Genomic DNA, 26,078 nt, shown 5'->3' on the forward strand with positions numbered 1-26,078 from the left:
TGCAGCTACTGTGAAAACCTTCAAGAGCTGTATGTGTTTCCTAACACTTATCCTATACAATTCTCAACTTCTGAGCCAAATTGAAAAATCACCTCTAAAAATATCCGTTGCTCAGGAGACTGCTGATCTCCTCTTGTGTCTTCCACTGTCAGCTCTGGTCTCTGTTCCCTTAATAGTTCGGAACACTAATATTCCCTCTCATTTGACACCCGTGGGAAAAACGTTGCTCCCATGAACATTAAATATTCCCCACCATCATAGCTGATTGCAGCTCAGCTCATGTGGCTGGTGAAGAGTAGCACAGAAGCGCACAAAATAGCCCCAGGCTGGCAGCGTGACAAAGATGCAGGTACATAAACACTAAGTTTATTGGGATGCCCTAACCAAACAGACATCATTTTCATATGGAGGATAGAAATACACAAGGAAAATAGAGAGAAATATCACCAAACTAATTTTTCCTCTATAGTTTTAACGTTGAGCCGATTTCTATCAATGGATACTTGACAGTTTTTTCAGTGTTAAATGAATACATCAACACCCTGGGTGCTTTGTTGCATGGCAGCAAATTATTTATTAGGCTACATACACAATCAGTTAATAATTACAAAACCAGCTTGAGTTTCTCAGAGCTTTGAAATCCCATCTGCTTTGAACAGCAGTGTTGTTCCATTATTAGTTCTCTGTACAGCCATGGTGCTGACCAGTAGTCTCTAAAGATCAGCAATGCTCTGCCTCCGTAGTGTGATCACGGTGGTTTACGTCAACCAGATAATGGCACATGAGATCAAAGAATTAAGAAACTTAAAAAAAACAAAACCAGCCCATGGTGATACCTGTACACAGAGATAAAAAAAAAAATACCCCATTGATTTAGTAAATTGTAAACAACATGATTTATGCAAATCAGTTCACCAGAAGCCTGCTATAAACTGGCAAAGTGTCCTGCTTTTAAACCGGCGCAGTGAGAGAAAATGGATGGATGGAATTGGTTCTAAGCTAGAAAAAGAAGAGTACAGGTAGAATCGTGACCATTCAGTGGTGTAAAATGTTACTATAAATGAGCTGCAGCGCTTTGTTATTGGTACATTATCTCTTTTTACAGATAATGTTTCTCCTGTCTTATCAGAATGCAGTGAGTGAGTGTGAGGGAGAGAAGCACTGGGAAGAGAAAGAGGGAAACCTCGCACTGAAATCATTAAGGGGACTGACCCTGCTTGAAAAGGCTCACATTCAGTCCCATGTTAGAGCAACCACCATGCTAAAGTGTCCTGGAGCAAGACTCTAAATCTCCCACCCCAAAGTCCCTGAGGTGCTTTTCTGTCACTGATGCTGTGCACTCACCTCAGTGTGCAGGTCTGACGGGATGAAAGGAAATGAATTTCTCTTCAGGGGTTCAATTACAGTATAATATCCCATTATAATTATTATATACTGCAGAGCTGCAGAGATGGCCCAGACTAACAGATTTCTTCCATTTTTGCTATTTTCAGTAGATTGGGTGAATTAAAGACAACTCCTGCCTGTACCAGGTGTAAAACATTACAAAGGAACAACATGTTGACTAAGTGTATACGCGGTACATGACAGAGACTGCACATGAACATGAATGGCTTTTTTATTTGGGGGAAGAAGATGAATGGCCCCTATTCCCTATCTATCAATGCAATTTGTCTTGATTATGGCAAGCATCTGTGCCATTTTTCATATCTAAAGCTTTTATCTGCCCCATTTCATAAAAGCAGTCTTAGTTATTATACCTATATGTGGTTGTACTGTATGTGTGTGCATATACACATTGTTTCTTCTTTTAAAATTCATTTCAGACGCAATGATGTCTTTTTGCTCCGTCTGGATAACTCATCAGGTTATTATCGGGGAGCAGCTTTGGGCTAGATTTTGTGACGAGTCCTGGCTTCACTATTGTGTACTGCTGGGAAAATTAGGCTGAACTGTTTTTTGTGTGAAGCTCGTGCGAATCAAGTTCCCCCTCTCAGATTTCAGTGAACACATGCTCTCTGTCTGACTTTTCTGTCAGAGTAGATAAATATCTATACTGGAGAACAGTAGATATGTACTAAGAGACCATAAAAATAGACAGTCCTGTACTGTAGATATTTTATACAAATATGTCCCAGAGTGCCCTGGGCCAGGACTCTCCAGGAACAGTGCCAGGACACCTGGCCCAGGGCACTGTTCACATAGAGCAAAATGAATACATTAGTCAAACAAACTGAACTTTGGGGGTCAAATGTGCTTGGACGCTGCACACATACCCTAGTGTGAGTACACCCACAGTTTCTTTAAACCAGCTGTAACAACTGGCAAATATGATTAAAAGGTTTACACACAGTACAGAGTTTGCTATGTCTGTGCCATAGGACAGTTTTCCATTACCTAGCTTTTCAAAACACTTTAAAACACTATCTTTTAGTTCAGGTATAACTTGGATAGATGAAACAATGTCGTGTACTCCCTGGCCAAAGTCTTCCAGATAAAACATGTCATTTGAGACATGATGGATATGTCAGCTTGGACTTATGTTAAAATATCAGTCCAAACCCTGAAGCATCATGTTGATTCAATTAAGTAGCAGAAGCCACAGCAATGTGCCAGGTCTTTTTAACATTTTGAGTTCTTGATTTTTCAACAACCCAGTAGCAATAGAGTTGCTAATCTATGCCATGTTACTAAAATGGTACTGTTGGATATTTGGGTATCAAAGAAGCATAAGATGAAACAAAATGATAGAAAGCAATTTCCCAGATTGCTGTGTAGTCTTATAATGGGTTTCAAACATACTCAAGGGGATATGCTCTGATGTTAATTAGAAAGACATCTGCATGGTGGTGTGTGAAATTAGATTGGATTAAAGAAGACTGTGGTGTATCTTCCTGTGTTATGTACTTTCTATAATGATAGTATACCACAAGACACCCCAAATAAAATATGTTGTAATCTAAATGGGATTTATCAAAAAGCTATATTCACATGCCACATATAGATACTGAAACATGTTTTTAAAAAAGCCTATATGAATTTATTCATGTAATGTTGGCCAGTACATTCTACTTTCGCATGACAGATCTGGCAGCATTTGTACTGGACATCAGTTTTGTTTTTTTACAGAAACTATTTGATGTATTTGATGGCTGTAGTTATGTTTGATGTTGCATGCTTTTCCTTTTTGTAACAACGCGAAATCTAACCCTGCCACACATTTATTGTTAGAATTGTAGTCAGCAATGAAATGTGTCCTGCTTTTCTTTTAATGGTTACTTAGGCACGTTATAAAGTATTATATGCTGTTAAAAAAGAAATAAGAAATTGTAACATAAACTAGTTTTTATGTTATAATATCCATTAGAATATTTTTTGGGGGGTGAATTCAATTTGGTGAAACAGCAGAGGGATGTTCGGAAACAACTTTGACCAACTGCATGACAAAAATTAGAATTAAAACGTTTTGCACACCATGTCGAATCAACACATTGCCCCTTTGATTCACTTAATTCATGATATTCCATTTAACTGGTGCTGTACATCATATTGATTATCAAAATTCATACACTAAATAGTCTAAACTAAGATGATTAACCTGGTACAGGTACAGATATATATTTTATTTCCTAAATATCAAAAAGAAGGTATAGAAAGAACCAATTTGCAGGGGCTGTACTCTCAACTAGTGGCTAAATTGACTGCAAGGCTCTAATCTTTGGCCTCTATTACAACGACAACAACAAAAAAGGTCCACTCAAACTTGTATTGATGAATCTGCTAACAATCTGTGAAAGTAGTATTATATAAGGCCACAGCATGGTGGAACTTTTGTTACACTCCGGCCTCTAAGCTGATGGATCAACTGAAAGTATTTGTTGACATGGCTATTTTCTTAAGCCAAATGGCAACCAGTACTGGTCCAACATCTGTCAGCAACTTTGCTCTGATATCAGCACACTGTAAGTCCCGGAGGGAAGTGGACACACTCTATATTTATCTCCACAGTGCAGGGGAAGCTCATGGAGGGCAAGAGGGCAGCAGTGACAGAACATGCTATTTTGTACATATTATTCATCCCACACTGTTTCTTCAAGTTAGTGCATGCTGTAAACATGCAGTGCCTCCACTGCAGTGTACTTTTTAAAGAAAGCACAAGATGTTATAAAGGGTGGGAGGTATAAACATGGACGAAAAACACTTTGACCTTGTTCAATAAAAGCATCATTGAAATAACTTATTAATGCCTTTATTCATTATTTATAAGTAGGTTATTCAGTGTTTAGGGTCAATGTTAGTGGTGTACCCACTGAATCAGAAAGATGTGCAACAAAAGGAAGATGTACTGCTAAGAATATTTATTTTTATTTTCCTCTGCATTCGTTTTACATTATTTATGAAATCATGTAATCACGGCACTTGCAATGTCAAGTCAATTTAGTAACAATTATCAGATATCAAATATTTTGTGGTAGGGCTTTTGATCTATTTGAAATTTAAAATATATTCATAAGAACCCTAGTTTTACGTTTCAGCACATCCATTTTTTTTAGAAATATGTTTTGAAATGTTATTGCTACTGGAACAAGAGAGAGCACTGTTTATTGACTACCATGACATACATTAAAATGATTATTTCAACTCGGTGGTGTAAGCACAAATGATTTGTCTGCGTCAGCAGGAGGTTGAGAAATCCAACACTGTCCTATTTTTCAGCAACTGTGAAGTTCTAAATTGTATCAATCTGAGGGTTTTTTTTTTATTTTTTTATTTTTTTTTCCATATGCAGCTGACAATTTGACCGAAGGTTGCATAAATCCATACGTAGATATTTGGGTAATGTGTTTCTACTCTTTAGAAAAGAACTTTGTCTTATTTTTAATTAAGCAGTTTTGCTGAATAGCATGTCGTCTAGTGAGTTCCCAGATCTTGAATAAAAAGGCTCTGGGGTAACTATGAGTTAGATTTGAGAATGACTGAATGACATTTTCTTTCTGAGTGCAAATGATTTATAAATCAAAGGCAGGCCTCTAAGCACTGTGAAATGAGGTTTTCTGCACTGTGGTAAAATGAGTCACCTGACAAACACGGGACTTTCCTCTTACTAAGGAGAATCTCCATAGCATGTCTCCTAATGTGAATATATCTCTAAGCCAAAGATGAAGAGTTTAAAGTATGCACTGCCTCCTCTTGCAAGGCAAACATTAATGGTGCTCTCTAATCATGAGTGGGTTTGGGTGAAGAGCTACAGAAGGCCTTGAGGGGCATATTCTTATGTTTTCCAAGAATTTCTGAAAATGATCCTGCACCTACACACACTGTTAGACTATGTAATCGGTACACGCTTCAAAATGAAATAGTGGTTGACATTCTGTCTTTTGGCATATAATCGTAGGTTATTTTGATCCTTTGGATGTCATAAATGGTGTGTTTGGTTTGCTTTGCTTTTCAGGAGCAGGTGCAGCACATTTTCATTGGTTAATTTGTCTATAAATTGTGGATTTCTTTTCTACTAAATTACACTATTTCTGATAAGAATTAGATACAGAAGGACTAGAGGCACAGTAATTAGTAAAGTGCTTGATTATTAGACAATACATTGACACTGTTCTGTGTGTCAAATGTGACTGAGTATGTATAGGGTTTGGCTATGAGAAAGCACTGCTTGTTTTTAACAGTTTTCTCCAAGACACAATTACTAATAAACAAGATTTCTAATGAATAAAAAATAGTCCTCTCCTACTTCCTGAAGAGTTAGCCTTATATTCAGTATTACTAAGTATTCACATTAACAGAAAATTTTACATGATAAAGTACTGTGTTACATTTGCAGTTCTATTTTCCCCAAGAAAAGATAAGAGGAATCAACACACGTATCATGATAGTATTAAAAAGCACAGATGTACTGTAGGTTTAGACATGTCTTTGAATTTGTTACTTAAAAGCAAATCAGGTTTCTACCCTTGAGTAAATGCATTATATTTTGTAGCTCTTATAAATAGTGCAAAGTGCTCTTTTGTAAGAGATTTCAGTCTGAGAACATCAGTGAAAAGTGATATAAATAGAGATCTGCTTCTGGTTTGGTACATAAGCCCATTACAAATGGTCAAATATTTTCAGAATTATATTTCAAGTGACAGAAAATGTTACATATCCTTGCTTCTTTCAGAAATGTGCAGAACTATTAAAGTATGTTATGGTTCAAAAGTATACCCTAACACTGCAGCAGGACCCATCTACCTCATCTTTTTTGTAATTAAGCAGCTTTACTTTATATTGGCTGAGCCCAAGACTTGCACCTTCTCCGTGATGCAGTGATAAACTATTCTCAGATAAGTATACCCCATTTTCTAAATTTGCTTTAGCATCAGCATATTGGTCTAAATCTTTATACTTTCACAATGTGGAAAATGTTAAATTTCTCCATGAACAATTGGTATCTCTTTATTAACTCACTCACTCATTTTTAATAAAATCCACAAAATGTGTTCGTTTGCCAATTATGCAAACTTCTAAACTTTTAAATGCATGTCCAGAAAAAAATTTGTGAATTGCACAACTTCACTTTTCAGTGCCAGTAAAGTATTAGATATTGTAACTGAGAAACTTTAACCCGATAAAGAGAACCGACAGATTGTGTTTTGTGGCATCAGTGAAAGTTTGAGATATTCTGCAATGCAGGGTTGGCAATTCTCTGTGACATGATAGAGATAAAGCACATTATGCAAATACAAGATCAGTGGCAAAGTCTTGACAATCGTTCTCTCTCTGCGCACCTGCAGCTAAAACCCTTCATTGATTTTCAGTCTGAGGAATCAAGTTCCAGGTGGTTGAAAGTAACATAAAGCATCCTTTGAAAATGTAGTTGTGACAGCTGTAAAGGCATGAAATCATTTGCAAAGTGGTGCAAAGTGCTAATCAAACAAGGTAATGAACAGTAGAAAATAGGGAAGTGCTAAGTAGACAGAACAGCATAACAATGTAACTAAATTAAAATTGTCAAAAGCATTTGGAAATCCATCAAAATGTTACAGTATGAGTTTAATGAAATTAGATAACTTCATTTCTATATCTGTTCAACATGATTTATGTATGAATCCTGAAATCTAAATGTAGCCTTTGAATGGTTCTGTGGCCTCTAGTCTTGTTGCCTTTGGCCATTTAGTGCTGATAAGGTAGTTTAAATAATTTCAATAGGTGAACAGTGCTGGGGTTTCAAGTATAATACCAAGGACATGGGTGGATGTACAGTTTACGAGAAAAATCCCCTAACGTTTTCTTTTACCCTCGGAAGCCCAATATGGCACTCATCAGAACTTAACAAGGCCTGAAGTGGAAGGAGCAGCTGTCTAAGTCCTCTTAAGGATTTCCTGTGTTTGACATGTTAAACCGGGGGTGCAGGAATATGTTCCTCCCTTGCGTCTTTTCTTCCTTCCGGTCTTCTGACTTCCTTTCTTCCACACATTGTATAATTGGAATAGTACACTTTATAATGCAAAGCTATAAATTTACATAATGCTGTCATCTGTTTTTCTGAATTGATTACCTGTTCTAGTAATTCTTACTATCACAGCAAAACAAAGCTGTATTAATAAGAATCAATTCATTAAACAGACTATAGTATTCTGTCTTTGTCATAGTGATAGCTTAATTATAGCCATAGTATCATAAAATCATAAGGTGAATTTACATAAGTAAGTAATAGCCTGTGTTTATTGAAACATTTTCAACATTATTGAAAAACTCTTCTGACAATATTTTTCTCACGGCTTTTCAGGTTAATGAGTATTCAAATCACTCCTCTTGACATTTCCCTCATGACAAAGGGTGCAGTACGCAACTCTCATTTCTAACATTTGCATAATCCCCCTGTCATCCTGCGCTGTGCTATATTTGCTGCCCTTTTCCTCTGCTTCTACTGTCATTTGCAAGGAAATCTGATTAATTACAATTTTATACTATCCATTCAATTAATTGCAGATTGCAATGTCAGTGTCCAAATTTAGGAAAAGTAAAGCCCCCGCCATGTGGGGGGCAGGGGGAAGAAACGTTGTCATACTGACATTTAAGGTTTCGTCTTGTAGGCTTGCTTCAGATGAAAAACAAAATAATCACCTTTCATTTCAAATACTGGGACCGTCTGATTCCATAATACTCACTAAACTTGATTATATAAAGGATGCAATAAATAGGTATACAATATCCACTGAAAGAAAATGGCACTTCTTTTCACAAGGTGAGAATAAACTGACACAGACTGCACCTTCCATTACTATAGAAGACCTGCGCTCTCTAATAAGGACACTAGAGGAATAGCAGCTTTTCGGACAGAATCACAAACACAACAAAATCTTGTGAAGGACCAAAGACTTGTGCATCAAGGACGGTCTTGCATTTCAATGGTGTCTATAACAAGGCACCGTACTTTTATCCCTCTTTTCTTTTAATCATTTTCCATAATGACACTCCAGCCTTAATCCCAAGAGGCAGTTTGAGACAAAGGATATGCCCAAATGAAAACAGCTTTTGGAAAACAGCTCTGTGTCTGAAATGATGGAAGTTTTCAGTCACAGTCCAGCAACAGCAGATGAAATGGTTGCCTGACATGCTGTCATTTGACAAACTGTCCTGATGATGACACTGTTTATCATGCCCAAACAGGGGCTGACATAGTTATGAGGCTCATGCAAACAGGTCCTGCATGTGACATTTGAATAGTCTAGCGTTAATATTTTATGCCTGAATCTTTCTTCTGCTGTGTCTCCTTACAGTGAAAATAAAGTAGTGAAAAAAACAAAAGCTTTCTTCTTCTTTTATTATATTATTTGTCATTTCAGAATATAATGTATTTCAGCATGACTAAACAAATTCCTGAGTGGCCTTACTTTGCAGAAACTGTGAGTTACTCTTTGTTCAAAATTAAACTTTGAGATTTTAACCAAACGTGGTCTAAAATTTGCTCTTCATAACTTTTAAAGAAGTGGCATGGTTACATGAAGGGAAGTAGCCTGTTTGAAGCTGCTTAGGAACTATTTCCCCTAGTGCAGTTAATCTAGGAAGAGTAATATGTGTTGGTTGGTAAACAACAAATATTTCAACAGCTACTGGGTGGATTAGCACAAATCCACTGTCATCATTGGAGTGAAACCCACTCACGCTGGCAATCTCCATACTTAACATTTATTATTATATTGTGGTTGATACTTGTAGGAATATCTTGACAACTATTTTAGTGAGTGTGCAATGAAATTTTTATTAGATATTTATGTCGTCTGTGTATGAATCCCAATAATTTTGGTCATGATCTCACTTCTCATTTCTTTGGACTGGCATCAATTTAGTCAGGGGCATAATTTCCAGGGGGGTTAGGGGGTAATCAGACCCAACCAATATAACACCCCCCCACCCCCCACCCCCCAAATAAAATTATGAATTATCTTGCATAAATAAGCAGTTGTTTTTCTTTACTCATTTCAGGTATTACCAGATTTATTTACGCCGATTTACAAATTATAAATTATATTATAATTATATTATATCGCCGATGTATTTAGTTGATTACCAGATTGCCTAGCATAAATAGTATTGACAACACTGTATAGTGGTTTATTTATGTAATGGGTTTTAATTTTTATTCTAAGAAGCATGAAATAATCACAGAATGGCTAGCATAGCTGAAGCTTGATAAAGTCAACATATTTCGTGTGCTCAATCAGAAATTGCATTACTGTAACTAACAAAGTTTCACATCAATGTAACACAAAACAAAATAAGGAGTAATTCACAAGTCCCAACATGTTTTTAGCATCTACAATTCTTACCTATGAAAAATAGAAGTCATGGCCTTTAATAATACTATTTCTCATTCAATGCAATTGTAATAGAGGTCTTTAACTTTCTATTGATTACTTTCACAATTATACATGAATCATCCCAAAAAATCTTACAGTGAAATTACCTGGACCCCAGAAAGGATATAGAAATACTCATGATGTTTGAATGATAGAACAGTAAATGTACCTCTCTTTTAGAGGTTGTATTACCAAAGTGAGAGAAGGATTTGCAAATGTGTTATGTGGTTATTAAAAATTGACTTCATGATGCCTTTTTGAAGAAGAAAAAGTGTTGGAAGTAGTAGATGCTGAAAGGAGAGCTGATATGCATGCAATATGGTTTTGACTGCGTAGATGATCTGTATGCACTAGATGCAATAAATGCAAACTACTGGAAAAGCTACTGGAAATGACTTTTTTAACACAGTAAAAACAAACAAACATAGGTCTGTGAAGGTTCTCAGTCATCCAGGTCATTGTAGTCAAAGGAGCTTTGACCATTAGCATTAGCAGCTGTGTATATTCTATAATCTTCACTTTGATTTCAGACTTCTGGGCCATCTGGAAAGGATTGGTCTTCTTGTATATTAGCGTCATTAGGCATGTAGTAAACAATCGCATGCATTTACCTGTATTGCCCTGCATTGGCAGAGTGTTATTCTTTGATTTGTTGCGACAGAAGCAGAACTCTAAAGAGGCTGTTAAAACTGAATATAGGAGACTCCTACTTGATGAAGAAAGTCTAGATATTTCATGTGAAACTGAACAGTCAGTTTGAAGTTCGTTGTGAAATTGAATTTTGTTCGATTCAGTTGTAAATTTTGCCTAGTAATACTAAAACGATGCTGTCATTTGAAGCTGTTTTTAAGGCACCTTTTAGAATTTGGCCTTTATTTTGTTAGTGGCATAGTGACAGGAAATGAGGGAGGTAGACCAGCAGGATAACACACAGCAAATGACCCCAGGGAGATATTTGATCAGTGGTTACATCAATAAAGGGATATGCACACATGTGGTATATACCCTAACCGCTCTGCTATTGGAACCACAAGAAGCATTTCAACCCATCTCAACTCAGTTCTCATCTTACTGTACAAAGAAGGCCAAGGTTAGGTGAAATGCATGCCCATTCTTGAGGATCTCTTAGTTGTGCTCACCCGCTTGTAGTTCATGCTTGCTTTCACAGAAACAGTAAAGGTTATTTCCTTTCTGATAAGTCCAGCCAGTCTGATCAAATGCTGTGTGAAATCAGTTTAATTCAGTTTCCTCTTGAAAGTTCAGTGAGCTTGGATCAATGATACCAGATTATTTCACAGTAGGACCTTGTGTTATCAAACATCTAACACAACACTTTAGCACCTGTGCCGCTGCTTCCAGCTCTACCAAATCATCCAACACACACGCGCGCACACACACACACACACAAGTAATCCCAGGACTTACACTCCTTTGAATACCAAACAGCAATGCATTCGTTCACTTCTATTTTGCTTGGAAGCAAACAAAGATACAGTAAAGCTCTGCAGATATATAAATGGCCGGACTACTTTTTGTCGCATTATGGTGGCACTTTTTACAGTTGTCCTCCAGCTAGTCTTAAACAGAATCATAAAACAGCAGGGTACTGCTAGAAAAATTATAAATATCCATTTATGAGGCTGAAACTTGCTCGGGACTCAGTAGAGATATAACTGTCTGAACCACACCACAGAAACATCTGGAGCGTGTTGACAAGAGGACCTTAACATCATACAGCTTGAGGGTCAACACAACTGCCTGATTCTCATCAACATCATAATTAGCAATATTCTCAATGAAAAAGTAGTACTGGGCATAAGTTTCAATTCTACTCAGATTTTATGTATGAAACCTGATGGTTTTGTTGTTTTAACAGAATAAACAACTAATTCTAGTAATTGAAGTTTTATGAATCCAGTGATTGTGTAAGCCTAATAAAAAAATATTTTCATTTTTATTCAATAGGACTACACTTTATTTTTAACCTCCTTCAGCATGGAAAATGTTAGAGAAAAAAGCTGATTTTCTCCACACAAAACAGCACAGCAAAGGGCCACGGTGACATTAGGCAGGGGAGACTGTTGCTCAGTATGGCCTTTGGCTGTTTAATGAGACAGAACATTTGGCCAGTTGTGATCTGGCTGTTTTATTATGTGAGCAGACAACTGCAGAACCCATTTAGCAACCAAATACCTGTGGATTTGATTTTTGACAGAGCTGTCTGCTTCTCCTCTGTCTGTCTCGCTCACATAATCACTCAAAGACCTGAACTGGACCAAAGGATTGGATTCAACAATTCTTTAAAAGCCGACATGTAAAAGTTTTGCTCCAGTCCAATTTAAAGCATATAGATGGGCTGACTTGACAGGACTTTTCATACATATACATATATATATATATATACATATGTGTGTGTGTGTGTGTGTGTGTGTGTGTGAGTATAATACATGCATATATATGTGTATATGTGACGTCAAAGTACACAAGACTAGGAATCAAAGAATTCACATTTATATAAGAATAAACGCTTCTTTTTTTAAACACAAGTGGTACTGTAGATCTACATCAGTGCATATACATGGATATATAGAACAATGATAGTTGAACGCAACTTGAATATAACCAACTTGGAACAGGTTAGTTAATCTTTAGGCCTAAAAAAAATGTTGATATAATAGCATTTTACCAGTTCAGGTAATGTCTGTTCACAAATTATCAGTTGTTATCAGTTATTACAGTTGTTTAAAACAATCATTGCTCTAGACTATTGTCTGTTCCACTGTGATAGCCTGTCTTCTATCATTGTAGTGTATTTGATAAATGAGCCAGTTGTCTCAGTGTTTGAACTGTTTTTACGACAAAGAGTGATTGAGAGCAATTCTACCGATGAAAGTTAAAAGATATAGATTGAAATCTGAAGCAGCAGAATGACAGTTCTGATAGGCTGTTAGCTGATAAACCTGTCTGTTCCCTCTGAGAAACAGAATGCTTGCCCATACCATGTGGTTCAGGTTCCAGCTGAAGTACCAATATTCCTAAAAGACTTGTTAATGTGCTTCGGGAATGATGCAAAACAAGATTACACTTGAGCACTGAAGATGTGGCAACAGTGGAAATGGATTCCTCAAGACAGTGCAAAGTAGCCTCAAGACTGTTTATATTGTTTTTCATATGACAGCTGTTAATAAAAAGTGTTTCAGTTAAACCAAGATGGTGTAAAAAAAAAAAAAAACCCCAAAAAATAAGATTTCAGAAGGCTATCATTTTGATTATGTAGATTAATATAGATCATGGATTACTTAAGATTCTTTCAGTATATTATCAAGTATATGTTAGTATATTCAAAATTTCATTTCACATGACATAAATTACAGGTTTTATTCATTATGTTTCATATCATAAACTCAGAATCCCAAAGATTTATAAAATAGGTTTTTCTAATATAGGAAAAACCTATTTTAAGTTAACACATTGAAGCTAATCATTTACACCAGCTTGTGCTCAACATATTATCATGTGCAAGAACATTTCTCTGAGATTCGTTTTCCATTCATTTAGAGCATGATTCCACTCTTGGCATGACTTCAGAACTCATTGCCTCTTTTTATGTGTAGTCTGGGATTTTAAAAGATGTAATATGTTTTTTTAAGCTGATACAGTGTATGTGCAAGGTCAGTATTAAGTAGTATTAAACACATAATTTAAAGTATGTGGGGAAAAAACATTATTTTCCAAAAAAGAAGAGGAAAAGTTTAAATCTCCCTGTGGGGCTTTGATTCCCCCTTTGTGTGGACTGTTCAAAGAGGTAGCTGAGCCGGACACACAGGGGGCTCTGCTGTCGGTGCCTTTCCAGGAAGACTGATGATAGGCAGCAGCTTGAATCTGGCAGAAACTGAATGGACGCAGTGGCACAGAGAGTACTGGACATGTCTGTAGTGATTACATTCTGCTACAGAAGAAGTTCAGGGGTCAGGCTGACTGTGTACCGGCAGCTTGCTGCACCAAACTGACTGTATTCCCAGCACTGTGCAGTGCTATCTCCTTATGATGCCTCAGGCTAGCTCTGCAGGTTCACTGCCACTCTGTTGAGCCTTCTCAGAATTTGATAATCAAAATTAATTCCCTCAGTGCTCTGACTGCACACCTGTGTAGCTCATATTATTCCATGGAGATAACAGTTGCAAACGCAGATTTCACTGAAATGGTTCAAATTTACAGCATTAGCCATTAGCCATCTCTGCTTAAGATAATCAGCTAGTTAGTGGTAAAGCCAGAACAAGAAAATTGAAGCCAGACTCTTGATCCTGTCTGAGAACTATTTTCAGATCATTTTGACAGCAATTAATTCAGTTTAAGAAATCGAAATAACCAGTTCAAACCTCACCCTGTTTTATGAACATCTCTCAATAGCACGCAACACAAAGAATAATGCAACAGCAACAAAACCAGCTTCTGTGTGAAAATGATCATGTTTAAAGTCAATCTTTAAAGTCAGCAGTTTTTTAAAAAGTTTTAAATATCATACTGTTTACAATTTCAGACTTCAGAGGCTGAATTTCTTTCTCACTCAAACGGAAACACTTTTGGTGGTTGACAAAATGAGATTCAAAAACGAGAACCACTTTAACATAATTTTAAATACCTGGGGATGCTTGTGGAAATGTTTGAAGAAGGACTTACCGTCCTCTCGGGACTTCTGAATAAATGCATCAACCCCGCTTTCTCCATAGTTTCCCTCTGAAGCGACAGTAGAGACATAGTTCCAGTTCATAGCTTTGACAATGTCCACCATCGCCTGTGCCTGGTATGTGTCTGGAGGCACCACACGGGAAAAGAAGTCGTAGCGGGTGTTGTCACTCAGCTCTGGAGCTGTAGAAGCGTAGCTCACCTGAGGGATCTGCGAGAGAGGAAGAGAAGATCAAGAAATGTGATGGTTATGCATGATGAAATATATAAATAATATACTTTGTGCAAATTAATTATATATACAGCAAAAAGCTTCCACACAGTTTTGTGTACAAAAAAACAAACTGCTGAATAATATGACACCTAACAGCTGCTGATATCTCTCATGTACTCATTGTAGATTATTCTCCCTCGGCAGTTCGCACACTGTTGCTTTAAATAGTCCTGATGATCACAGGCTTAGCTACAATACTTTCTGAAAATTATTTTCCACACCAGTCAAGCAACACTAATCTCTTCATGACTTCACAGCAAGATTTATTTTGGTGTTGAAAAACATATAAGCACAAAAGCAAAGGTGTTGTCTCCAGAGCTGAAATAATACCCCATGTTCTTGTCAGTTTCCATAAAGATATTATTGTTTCTTAGTAATGATTACCATATTGTTTCCTAGTATAGTTTACAAGTAGAAAACGAGGTGTGGGTGTAGCTCAGTAGAGGGAAGATAATCAAAAGGAAGTCAAGTTCATTATTGTGATGGAAACAGCTTTGGTTTATCTTGAGATAGTTATTAAAAGAAATGATTATGTTCTTTAATAAATATCCTTTAAAACATCCAGGACACATAATAAGAGCTTATACTGGCAAGTGCAATTTTCAGAGTCTCTACATGCGTCTCTTCCGAAATGTATCTTTGTTCTTAGTTGCACTACACAAGTGTTTTTGCCGCCTCTAGCAGAAAACTCTTCGTCTCAACTTTTGCTTGCTCAAGTTATTTCAGATTTGTGGCTGTCATAGCTTGTGTGATCTTCTTATAGGATCTGTGCTGCACAGTTTGAAAGTTAACTGACCAGATTTTATGGCATTCAGTAATGTGGGTCCATTTCAAATATGGACACTCTTTTAATGTTGCTCCATTTTTCCCTCATTGTGATCGAATCGGCTTGTAGATGCAAAAAGCATCATTACATTTGCTGAAGGCCAAAACAGTGTTTAATTACATTTTCCTACATCCAGTGCCAAAGTAGAGCGCATGTCCTAAGGTCAGCTCTGCCTATTTAAGTAGTCGTAATACAGGAAGTATTTTACATAAAAACCCCACACAAAATGTCAAGATAATAAAATAGTACACAACCAAAAGATCCTAATGTTGACAAATCAATGCGATATTGCATAATTTTATAATTATAATAAGTGAATACATTTCTATTGTAATAAAGATTAACTGCAAAAAACATTCATTTTCAGTGACAAGTTAGGAGGTAAAAATATCTGAATTTGACTGACACCTGAATAAAATGTCATTCTTTCCAAATACTGTTTGAATGCTATGCTGGGGTGCCATGGGACCTCAGCGTAGCTCTGGGGAGTCTAACAAATCATGACACTCTTGAGCATTCCTAATGACATGAAAGGATGCACAGATGGAGGGATAACCTGACACCAACCACTTAAAACCATGTAATATTTAAGAACATAAATTAGTTACTGCTTTAACTTAATGATAAGATAGCTTTTTAAAAAATTGTTTATGTTAAGAAGTAGGACTATAGGTGGATAGTTATGTTCTGATGCGCTTGTGTTCTGACAGTGCTACATGAAAGTAAACGTTACCAGCTGAAAGTCCTGTTTTACCAATATTTGCTCCACAAACTGGAGTAAGACTGCTGTGGGAGTCATACTGTCCCTTCCTCTCTCCCTTACTTCCCACAGCTGAGGCCTTTGATGTGGTCAGCTGCAGCGTTGCACTGATTCTGCTTCCACTGTGCGCCCTGCTTGTAGCTGCAGCCTGTGCTAGGAGTACAGCTGTTCAATCTGTGCCCGTGACCTACAGCTCCTTGCAACTCATTTTACTCCACAATGACTTTACTTTTGTTCGTTTGTTTTTTGTTGGTAAAACTGGAACGAGAGGTGCCTTAAATCTGTACTTAAGACTGTATTCTGTGCAGACCTGGCTTTAGGAAGTGAATTGTGATGCAGCAAGCGAGCCACTCAATACAGCCTTGTTAAGTTGATTTTCTTCAAAGAGGAGAACATGCAGAAAAGGGAAGTCTGTGTTGGTTTATAATGGACTGTCTGTGTGTGTTGCATGTTATCACACTGTGTCTTGTCTTCAGAGCATTTCTATGTCACTTGTCTTGTGTCAAGTTAGTATTGCTTGTAGAAACTGCCCTGCCTCACAAGCTCTGATCACTGAATAAATGTTAGAGACTAACATGCGACTTACATGTGTTTCTGCCCTGTTGTAATATTTGGCTATTGAGTCTGCACCCTGCAGACTGGCAGCACTTTGTTGCTGTAACATAAGCAGGTCAGTGTACTTTTAACCACTAAGTCTGTTCTCTTCTCTTTTTTTCCACCTTTGTTTCTCTCTCCCTCTTGGAAAAATTAATCGTGTGAATCATATTTTTTTTGTCTCTCACTCTTTTGACGTCATGAGACGACAGGCGAGATTCAGCAGGATGAAAGTTAAGTGTTGTACAAAGGTGTTTGGAAGGTGTTAATGATGCCTTGTTTTAGATTATTTTAGTGCTCTAACATACAGCGAAAATGAGCTTTTTAGCCATTCACACCCCAAATTTGCTCCCCGAGTCATGTGTCAGAGTGATAGATGTTATATCTTAATAATTTTCCTAACACAGTATGTCCTTCCAGAATAAAATATGAGGTGATAACACATGTATCATACTGCCTCTGGCATCTGCCTTATAGTATCCTGTCTCTTTTAAGCTCGTTTTCCAGATGTTTCATTTAAAACTCAGATTGCATCTAATCAACCATCTCCTGCTGACATTTATGGCCGTACCTGCTATTTATGCTTATGCTGTTACTGTATTTTCCAACTGATGTTCAGTCTTCTTAGAAGAAGCTGACATAAAAAGCTAATTTTCTAAAGATAAAATGCCAATTTTGAAGCTAATTTGCTGAACTGAGGAAGTCTTATAGCAGAAAACAATAACATATATGGATCTTATGAATAGTATATGAAAATTGGATTTCAAAGAAGGTCTTTTAATTTTGCTGTTCCCATGTATTGCAGTGCTGTTGTGACATGTCCAGACTCATATCTGCCAAATAAGTGTGAGGTGCTGTGAAGCTACGCTGTTGTATTTTTCACCTGAGGGATTTTCACTCCTGTAACAATCACACAATTTCAGCGTTCTGTCAAGATTCAGGAGAGGCAGAGCTTATCGTGTTTGTCTTGCCAAGATTTCTTGCTCACTGGACTACAGCGATGGTCCTGAACAGTGTGCTCCCTCTAATAGAACAGAGTCGCTTCTTAGCATCCGCTGAAGAAATTAAATTCTTCGGCACAGGTGCCGCCTGATGTACCTCCAGTGAATCAAAGATACCGGGAGAAAAAATACAAACGTGATGTGTGGCGCTTTGATGGGGGTTTTGACATAAGAAAGGGGTTTGCTCTGAGCAGATGAATTCAGCATGGATTACTACACTCGTAAACACATTCAGTGATAAAGATCTTAGTAGGTTGTTTAAAAATGACTTGGTTCTAGTAATGCTGTGTACACTTACCATCTGTTCAGGCTGAGATGAAAGCGGCTGAACTTGCTGTCCTCTCAGATGAGCTTTTTGTGATTCAGTCAGTATAGGGAATGCCAGTACATTATTCCCTCCTCTCCAAGTTTATAGAGCTCTTTTAATCAGCACCTACCCTACCCCACCACTATCCATTTAATTTCTAATGGGCTTAGGAAATATGTTTAATTGCTGTGATGTGAGTCTCAAGAAGATATTTGATGCAGATTTAATGTTCAAATCACTTGCTTTAAATAACTGTGCCTTTTTAAAAATTCAATGAGCTCATTTGGCACTGCATCAATGCAGGAGTAATGATGCTCATTAGAACTGTACAGAAATATTATACATCTACAGTGTTTGCTGGGGAAGAAAAATCAAAAGCTTTAGTCGGGCTTTGGAAATGTTTCTGCAAATACTTCCTATGAAAATGTAAAAGGAGTATATTTTTTATCTATGAAAGCAGAAAAAAGGTTTCAGTTCACAGGAAGAGTCCATATTTAGGATTGGTGTTACTGTGTACGAGGTGTTGATGTATTATTAAAATGTATTTTCACTAAGCGAAGAAAACAAGAAGAGAAAAATAAGATAAAAACAATGGTTCCAGATACATTTGCAGGTTTAACTACTAAGTTCAACTAAAAACATCCGTCGTCTAATTAACTTGTCACCAGAATCCTATGAACAGTTTATGTTTACTTAAAAGGTGCAATAGATATTAATTAAATGAACACTTATATTCATGATATAATATGCAAGATTTAATGATGACTTATTTTTCCAAAACTAAATACATTTTTTCACTATAAAACATGACAAAAAAGGTGATAAACCTTATGTAAGCATGCTTGGTTCATTAGCTAATGGACACAAATCCCTTAGAGCTTGTGTCAGAAAGAGCAATAAGTATGTAAAATGCATGTATGTACATGTTTATGTATGCGCTGTGTTGACCTCTTATGAACAAGGGAGTGGCTGAAACTAGCTTCGTAATCAAAACCAAGGCAATTCTTATAAACTAGCAAAACATGTACTGATTAAAATAAGAAAATAAAGGACACTAATTGAGAACAAATATATTTGATGTGTGGGAATTATGACTGGAATTTAGAGTATATATTGATGTAATTCATGTCTACCTAGAAAATTAGTCTAAAATATATTATTATGGCATAAAACTTTTTATGTAATTCTCAGACAAGTCTTCAGCTATCTAGCTAGATAGCTACAGCTGATATAATCTGATTTTCATTTTAGGCCTCGGTCACACAGGCCATGAGACCCTTTGGAAAAACTATGGCCAACCAATCAGTGTATTCCCTAACTAGAGAATGACTGGTTGCTCGGTGAAATTGGTCATAAATTTTTGTACCAAAAACCTCCTTCTGATTGCTTTGGTTGGAGGCAGATTGGTGTGATCACCTGTAATTTACATGGAAGGCGCAGTGACACTTGAAAAAGGGAAATGCAAACCAGAGAGGGAGAACATTTCCCTCTCGAAGTAATGGTCGTGACTTACCGCTGAAACCAACGTATTTCAAAAGGCACAGCTTTTATTTTAAAGTTTCCAGTTTCCATATTCCAGCTATTCCCTAAATTGTGCTGTTGTCTCTAATTTGCAAAACACTTTTGACTCTACCTGCATATAAAGAGTTTTGTAAATGTAGTTACTGTGTTGTTTCACAGATGCTCTTGAGAGCCATAGCACCTTTAGGCATACAGCTGTAGTCTTCAATTAAAAAATAGCTGAACATAAAACTGGATGTCATCCAAGGTGAAGCATCCAGTCAGTAAATCCTGTCATAGTAGATTTCCATTCTTAGCCAATGGTATGTTAAGCAGTAGTGTCATGCTTAGTGACAGATATTGCTGTGCTAATGACATTTATATGCTTTCTAATATTCAGTTACTTTTCTTATCATTAAGACACCTTTCCTGCCAGGGGAAAAAAACGTTATCTATAAAGCTTGGCTTGACCCTGTGAATAACTACTGGACGAATCTGCTGAGTCATAAAGCCCGCTGAGATCTTTCCACCCATTGTTACTGAGATCAATATAGTGAGTATAAAGAGAACAATGCAAGCTCCACATAGATGCTTGTGCCCAGGATCAAAATCAGATCCGATACTACAGGTGCTTAATCACTTCTACTCTTTATAGTTTGCCAAGTATTTTTCTCAACAACATATAAGCGGACTCTGTATTGCCTTTTACTAACTCAATTTTACATAGAATCTTAACAATGAGGGTAATTATCTGAAGAAATTTTGTAACCCTTCACCCTCGGCAACAGTATTTCCCCCAGATTAACTGCTTTGGTTTCAGTAGGAGTGGAGAGAAACTAGAGAAAAATCCCCACTGTCTGTTTTGCTTTATTTTGATATGGATCAGTTTAGTCAGTCTGCAGTTTCGTATCAAAGTGGTCAGAGCAAACATGAATGTTGTTTTTGTGTGTGTTTGTATTTGTCTTGCATGGGTCTGATGTAAATGAGGTAAATGCTGATGTGAAACTATCTGTCTACCCATCCATCATCTTTTTTTAACCAGTTACCCTGGTCTATGTTCTATGTAGTCTAAGCAGACTTGGCCTCCCTCTCCCCCGCCACCCGCTCTTCTGGGATATGCCAAGCCAGCAATCCCCCCAGCATGTCCTGGATCTGCCTCAAGGTCTCATCCCAGTTGAACATGCCTGATATGCCTCACCTAGGAGGCACACAGGAGGCATCTTGGCCAAGTGCCTGAACATTATCAACTGGCTCCTTTCAATGCAGAGGAGCAACAGCACTGCTCTCGGTCCTTCCTGGATGAATGAGTTCCTCACATTGTTAGGCTGAGCTGGATACTAGGACCACATCCTGGACCCAACCCTGGGGCAGAGGCTTGTTGGTGAACACCTGGTAGGCAGGCGTTAGCTCATCAGACCACATAGATCCATCCTCTTGTGGACCCAACACCCACAAGACCCACAAGTCCAGTGCTTTGTGACTTATGCAACAGTCGACACTTTATAATTGCCACAGTGTCTGCTGCACTCTTGGCAAGGTCGCTCTTGTGAGTCTGATTTTGAATTTCAGTGATAGTTTTACTTGGATAAAAGATATAAAAACACTATCTTTTAAAAATAAATTTTAAAAATTGGGTTTTTTGTGTGTTTCTGTCATAAAAAAATGAATACACAGGAAAAAAATGTGTTATGCAATAATAATAAAAAAAGTCCTGCTTAAAAGAAACTTTAATTGGATTTAGAGCAGCTAGAATGTTAAAGAAAAAATGGCACTGGCAAGTCCAATCAGCAGCAAGGTAATTAAAGCCATTGTCAACTAACACCTGCAAGATTAGCTTGCTAGCATCTCAGTATTTGTAATTTTAATATACTCTAAAATCCTTATAGATTCAGACCACTGAAAATCTCAAGATAGACAGAAACTGTCAGACATTTCTATCCAGTAGGGCACTCATTGCTCTCAGGAGATGGAAGCAAAAACAGACATTAAGAGCTGTGTAAGAATACTTTGGCACTGCTCCTAGCTTCAGTTCACAGGAAGAGTCCATTGATAACTCACATTGCTTTATATAAAACGTTCTGATTTTTTGTCTTAAAGTTTGAATGAAGCCGTCTCACCTGCTGCTAACCTTACATTGATTTATACAACACCACCCGTGTTGTTATATACTAGGCTCAAATAGTATAATGTATATTGTTTCCGTATGATAAGGTGCTTTATGTGAATTACATGGGTGAATACTGATAATACTGAGATTGAAGTTATGAGTATTTCATATTCAACATATATATTTTATGACGAAACGTGCTGCCCATGTAAAACCTGTAAGCAATGAGCCAATCTTAGTTTAAATAATGTGGAAACACAAAATAATGTGTCTTGATGCATGCTCAGTCATCCAGGTAAGGAAATCCCAAAAAGTTGATTCTGTTCATCTCGACATAACGTTTTCAGTGGGAGAAGTAACAGCACATTTGCATAATGACTGAAACTAGCACCACTGACAAATAATGGGCTGTGAGCTCAGTTTCATGATTGTTAATAAATACATTGTAATGACGATTGATCAACAACCTGATCAATGACAATTGACAATTTTGTCGATGCTCAGTGAAAAAAATACTTACGAGCCGCTGAAACAAGATTGTCTGAGGCAGTTAGAACAAGACAATGCTATTGACTGGACCTCATACTACAGGTCATATCCAGGGGAAGCTACGCCAAGTCTGTATGGTTCACCAAAGATACATAAACAGCGTGTACCTTAAAGATCAATTGTTTGTATGATCAACTTGGTCATCTATAACATTTCAAAGTTTCTGGCTTTGATGGTAGGCAGCTCTGAACACCACATCCAGAACACTTTTTTTGAGAAGGTGAAAAATGTCATGATGCAGGCAGATGAAACAATGGTCTCATATGATGTTACATGTTACTTGCTGAATAAATGAGCTCCTTAGCCAGTCTTTGATGATGGCTCCAGAACCTTCAGAAGTAACTTGCTTCCCTTCCTTGGTTCAATGATCAGTTACTTTTTTCAGTTACTACCCATAATTTGTGGCTATAGGTGAGGATAGGAATATAGATTTGCCAGTAAATCGCTAACTTTACTTGGGTGCTCAGCCATGAGTTCACCACAACAGAACCGCACAGCACCTGCATCACTGTAGATGCTGCACTAATCCATCTGTCAATCTCCCATTCCACTCTCATGAACACTACTTAAACCCATCAACTTGAGGCAGCAACTCATCTGCGATCTGAAGTGGGCAACTGCCTTTTCTGACTGAAAACCATGCCCTTGGATTTGGAAGCATCAATTCTCATCCCAGCCACTCCACACTTGGCTGCAAAACTCTCGAGTGCAAGGTGGAGGTCATTACTCTTTGAAGCCACCTGGACCACATGAAAATCAAAGGTTTGATCATCAGACCATCAAACTGGACGCCCTCTATCATTTCTCCTAGAAATTATGACCACAAACTTATGAGCAGAATCTGTGACAGCTAATCAATATTTAATCATGCTGAATTTAAGGAAGTTGTTTTAAAGAAAATTACATTTAAATAAAACATCAGACAAGTACGGAAGTAATTCCTGCATATGTTAGTGTAGAATACTTCCACTGCCTTTATAACATCCTGGGCTATCACTAATTTTTCCATGCTGTCGCTGATAGCCAAGAAATGTAGGAACTGGTTCGTAGGTTAATTTTTGAGAATTAGAGTTGCCAGTATTTTATGTTAAGGAGCCAAACCTTACAGCATAAATCTTTCCAATTTTTGCCAGGTTAGTTGTTTCCTGCAGAACCCAAAGGTAATTAAAAATAACACTGGGCTGCTCCACAGTGCAAGGTTGCATAAAGTTGTTATGGGGAAACAGCTTTTGAAAATAGTAGAGTGGAGCAATATGGGGGGCTTCTATATACCTGAATACTTTATGGAGATCAACAAAATTTAGAATTTTTTAATTTTTAGTTTAATAGATTAATTGCAAGACACTTTCTAAGCTCGACTTTATTTTGCACCATAACTAGCAACAGTGTCACTAATTGGTTTGCATTTTAGAACCAAACATTTCTTTCTATTTTAGTGTTCCAGGACCTGATTTACAGGTTTTGCAGTGGTGAAAGCCCTGGATCTGACATGATATACAAACCAGTCTACACAACTCGTTTTGTCATTGTTCGTTTATTCAATTCGAAACTCACATGCACACATGCAAGCACCCACTCACTCGTGCATGTGCGTACACACACACACACGTACAAACACACTTGGGTGTAAAACCCATAGATGCACAAACACACCAAACCCAGTGCAAAACAGTAGCCAGAGGCTATTTCTGCATTGTTACAGTTTGCATAAATCTTTGTATCTCTGAAAAAAAAAATAGAGCAGGCAGGCAATACTAGATAAGAGTGTATTTCCCATTCTTGCAGAGGTGGGCCGTTCCACTCCATTTGCAGCCTTTTGTCAAAATAGGTAGCTAATTTTTCATACTTTGCCTTAGCAAAAACAATACGAAAAATCTTGCAGCCAAATTAAATATTTGATGGGCCTCAGCACTTGTTGTTTACTCCCTGTTTCGAAAGGCACTCTGTGTTCCTACACATGGCTTTTGTTCTATTTGTTAAGCAGTGGCAATCATTAATTTGAGCAGTGGCAACTGTGATTAATTATCTCATTACAAATTGAATTATTACTTGCGTTAAACATGCAAATGAGCTCAACTAAAGGTTGATCATGTTATGAGATTTGAACTAAATGACATTTGTGATTAATGACTCATTGCATAAACAACAATGCACTTGTTTACCACAAAAATTGAAGGAAGTTGTATAAAGTGCAAATAATGCTCAGGTTTTGACTAATCTTCCCCTGGGTTATAATGAATTAGCATGATAACCCCAGCATTAACAACCACATAAAAAAGATGAATGTGTGATCAAAATACCTAACTGATGCTTCATCAAGTATTGCCTAGCTATGAAAAGCCAGAGTATTTTATGAGAGCTCTGGAAGATGTAGAACAGATGTTAAAAATTGTAATATTATGAAACGTCTGGGTGTCTTCACAGTTAGCACAATGGATATCCCTTTTGTATTCAGCAATCCTGAACTGGTGCTTTCCTCTGTCTCCTCTTCTAAGGCAACTAATACATACTGCATTGGTGCAGAAGACATCAGTGAAGTGAAAAAGGGATATTCTTAGCAGTGCCTTGGGATAGAAATGGATTTAATATCTCTGGGAAGGTTCACAATAAGTCTTGCACGTCACATCGTATTCAGTTTATTCACTGATCTCGCTCAATCTCAAAAGTGTCTTAAAGACCATGAGGTCAGTGGTGTACAGGCCTGCAGTGTATTGTGATGCCTGTTGTTTCTGCATTAAAAAAAATATCATTATTGGACAGCTCTACTCAATATTTACTGCAATGCTTCACACCAGTGATGGAGCCACACCAGAAACAGCCAGGGAGAGAGCCAATAACTGTCTGTTTTGTTTGTTTTTGTTTTTTTTGGGGGGGGGGGTCCCTCTGGGCCAGTTCACAACTTCTTTGTATAATTATATGCCCAATTCATTCTTCTGCATCACTGAATCATGACCTAAACGGATTTCAGCCCAAGACACTTCATTAAAGCTTTTGTATTCAGAACTCTTGTTGGCAGCAGCCATAAAAATTATCAGGAGGCACAAATGTGACAGACACCAGTGTTAGCAGTAAAACTGGTGATAACGGACTAAGAAGATGGAGCTAACTAAAAATAATGAGTTCATAATAAATCTAGTTTTCCTGAGAGGAAACCATAACCTGAAGGGAAATATCATGTTTAAAATAAACGTGATTCATTTACAGTATTTCATTTCAATGCGGTTTATTTGACCAATTCTTTTTCCTGATAACCATGAAATGTATGTTTTATTACATTCCTTTATAAGAAAGTAAGACTAAATGAGAAAAAAATAAAATAAAGAACAGTAACTTGAAAAATTAGCTGCCATTTTTTAAGTATTATGATCAATCAGAAAAAGTCACCAAAAAAAAGCTAGTTTGATTGTTCATTGTAATGAATATGTAACTTCTGTATATACTTTTTTCAGTTTTCTAAAGAAAATAAAAAACCTGCACTGTATGTATGTTGTCAGTTCCATGGCTTTGGTTCTAGATGGAAAGAACTCATGATACATAACAGACAAGAAAACCAAGGCTATTATCATTTTTTCCTAGCATTGCTCTGTGCTCTGTGGCACTTTTGGTCTGTCACTTTGGTCTAG

The 26,078-nt window shown here is 37.2% G+C and overlaps 1 protein-coding gene across 3 annotated transcripts in view; it reads right to left on the reverse strand.

Annotated features, from left to right (window-relative positions):
* Positions 1-26,078, reverse strand: part of LOC145422887 (metabotropic glutamate receptor 4-like) — a 200,984-nt gene that overhangs the window by 53,132 nt on the left and 121,774 nt on the right. For all 3 annotated transcript variants that reach the window (XM_080294803.1, XM_080294802.1, XM_080294804.1), the window contains one exon: positions 14,532-14,748. In XM_080294803.1, coding sequence (XP_080150929.1) covers positions 14,532-14,748 — 217 coding nt within the window. The remainder of the gene's footprint in view (positions 1-14,531; positions 14,749-26,078) is intronic.

Source organism: Astatotilapia calliptera, chromosome 20, assembly GCF_964374335.1.
Source record: "Astatotilapia calliptera chromosome 20, fAstCal68.1, whole genome shotgun sequence".
Classification (NCBI taxonomy): Eukaryota; Metazoa; Chordata; class Actinopteri; order Cichliformes; family Cichlidae; genus Astatotilapia; species Astatotilapia calliptera.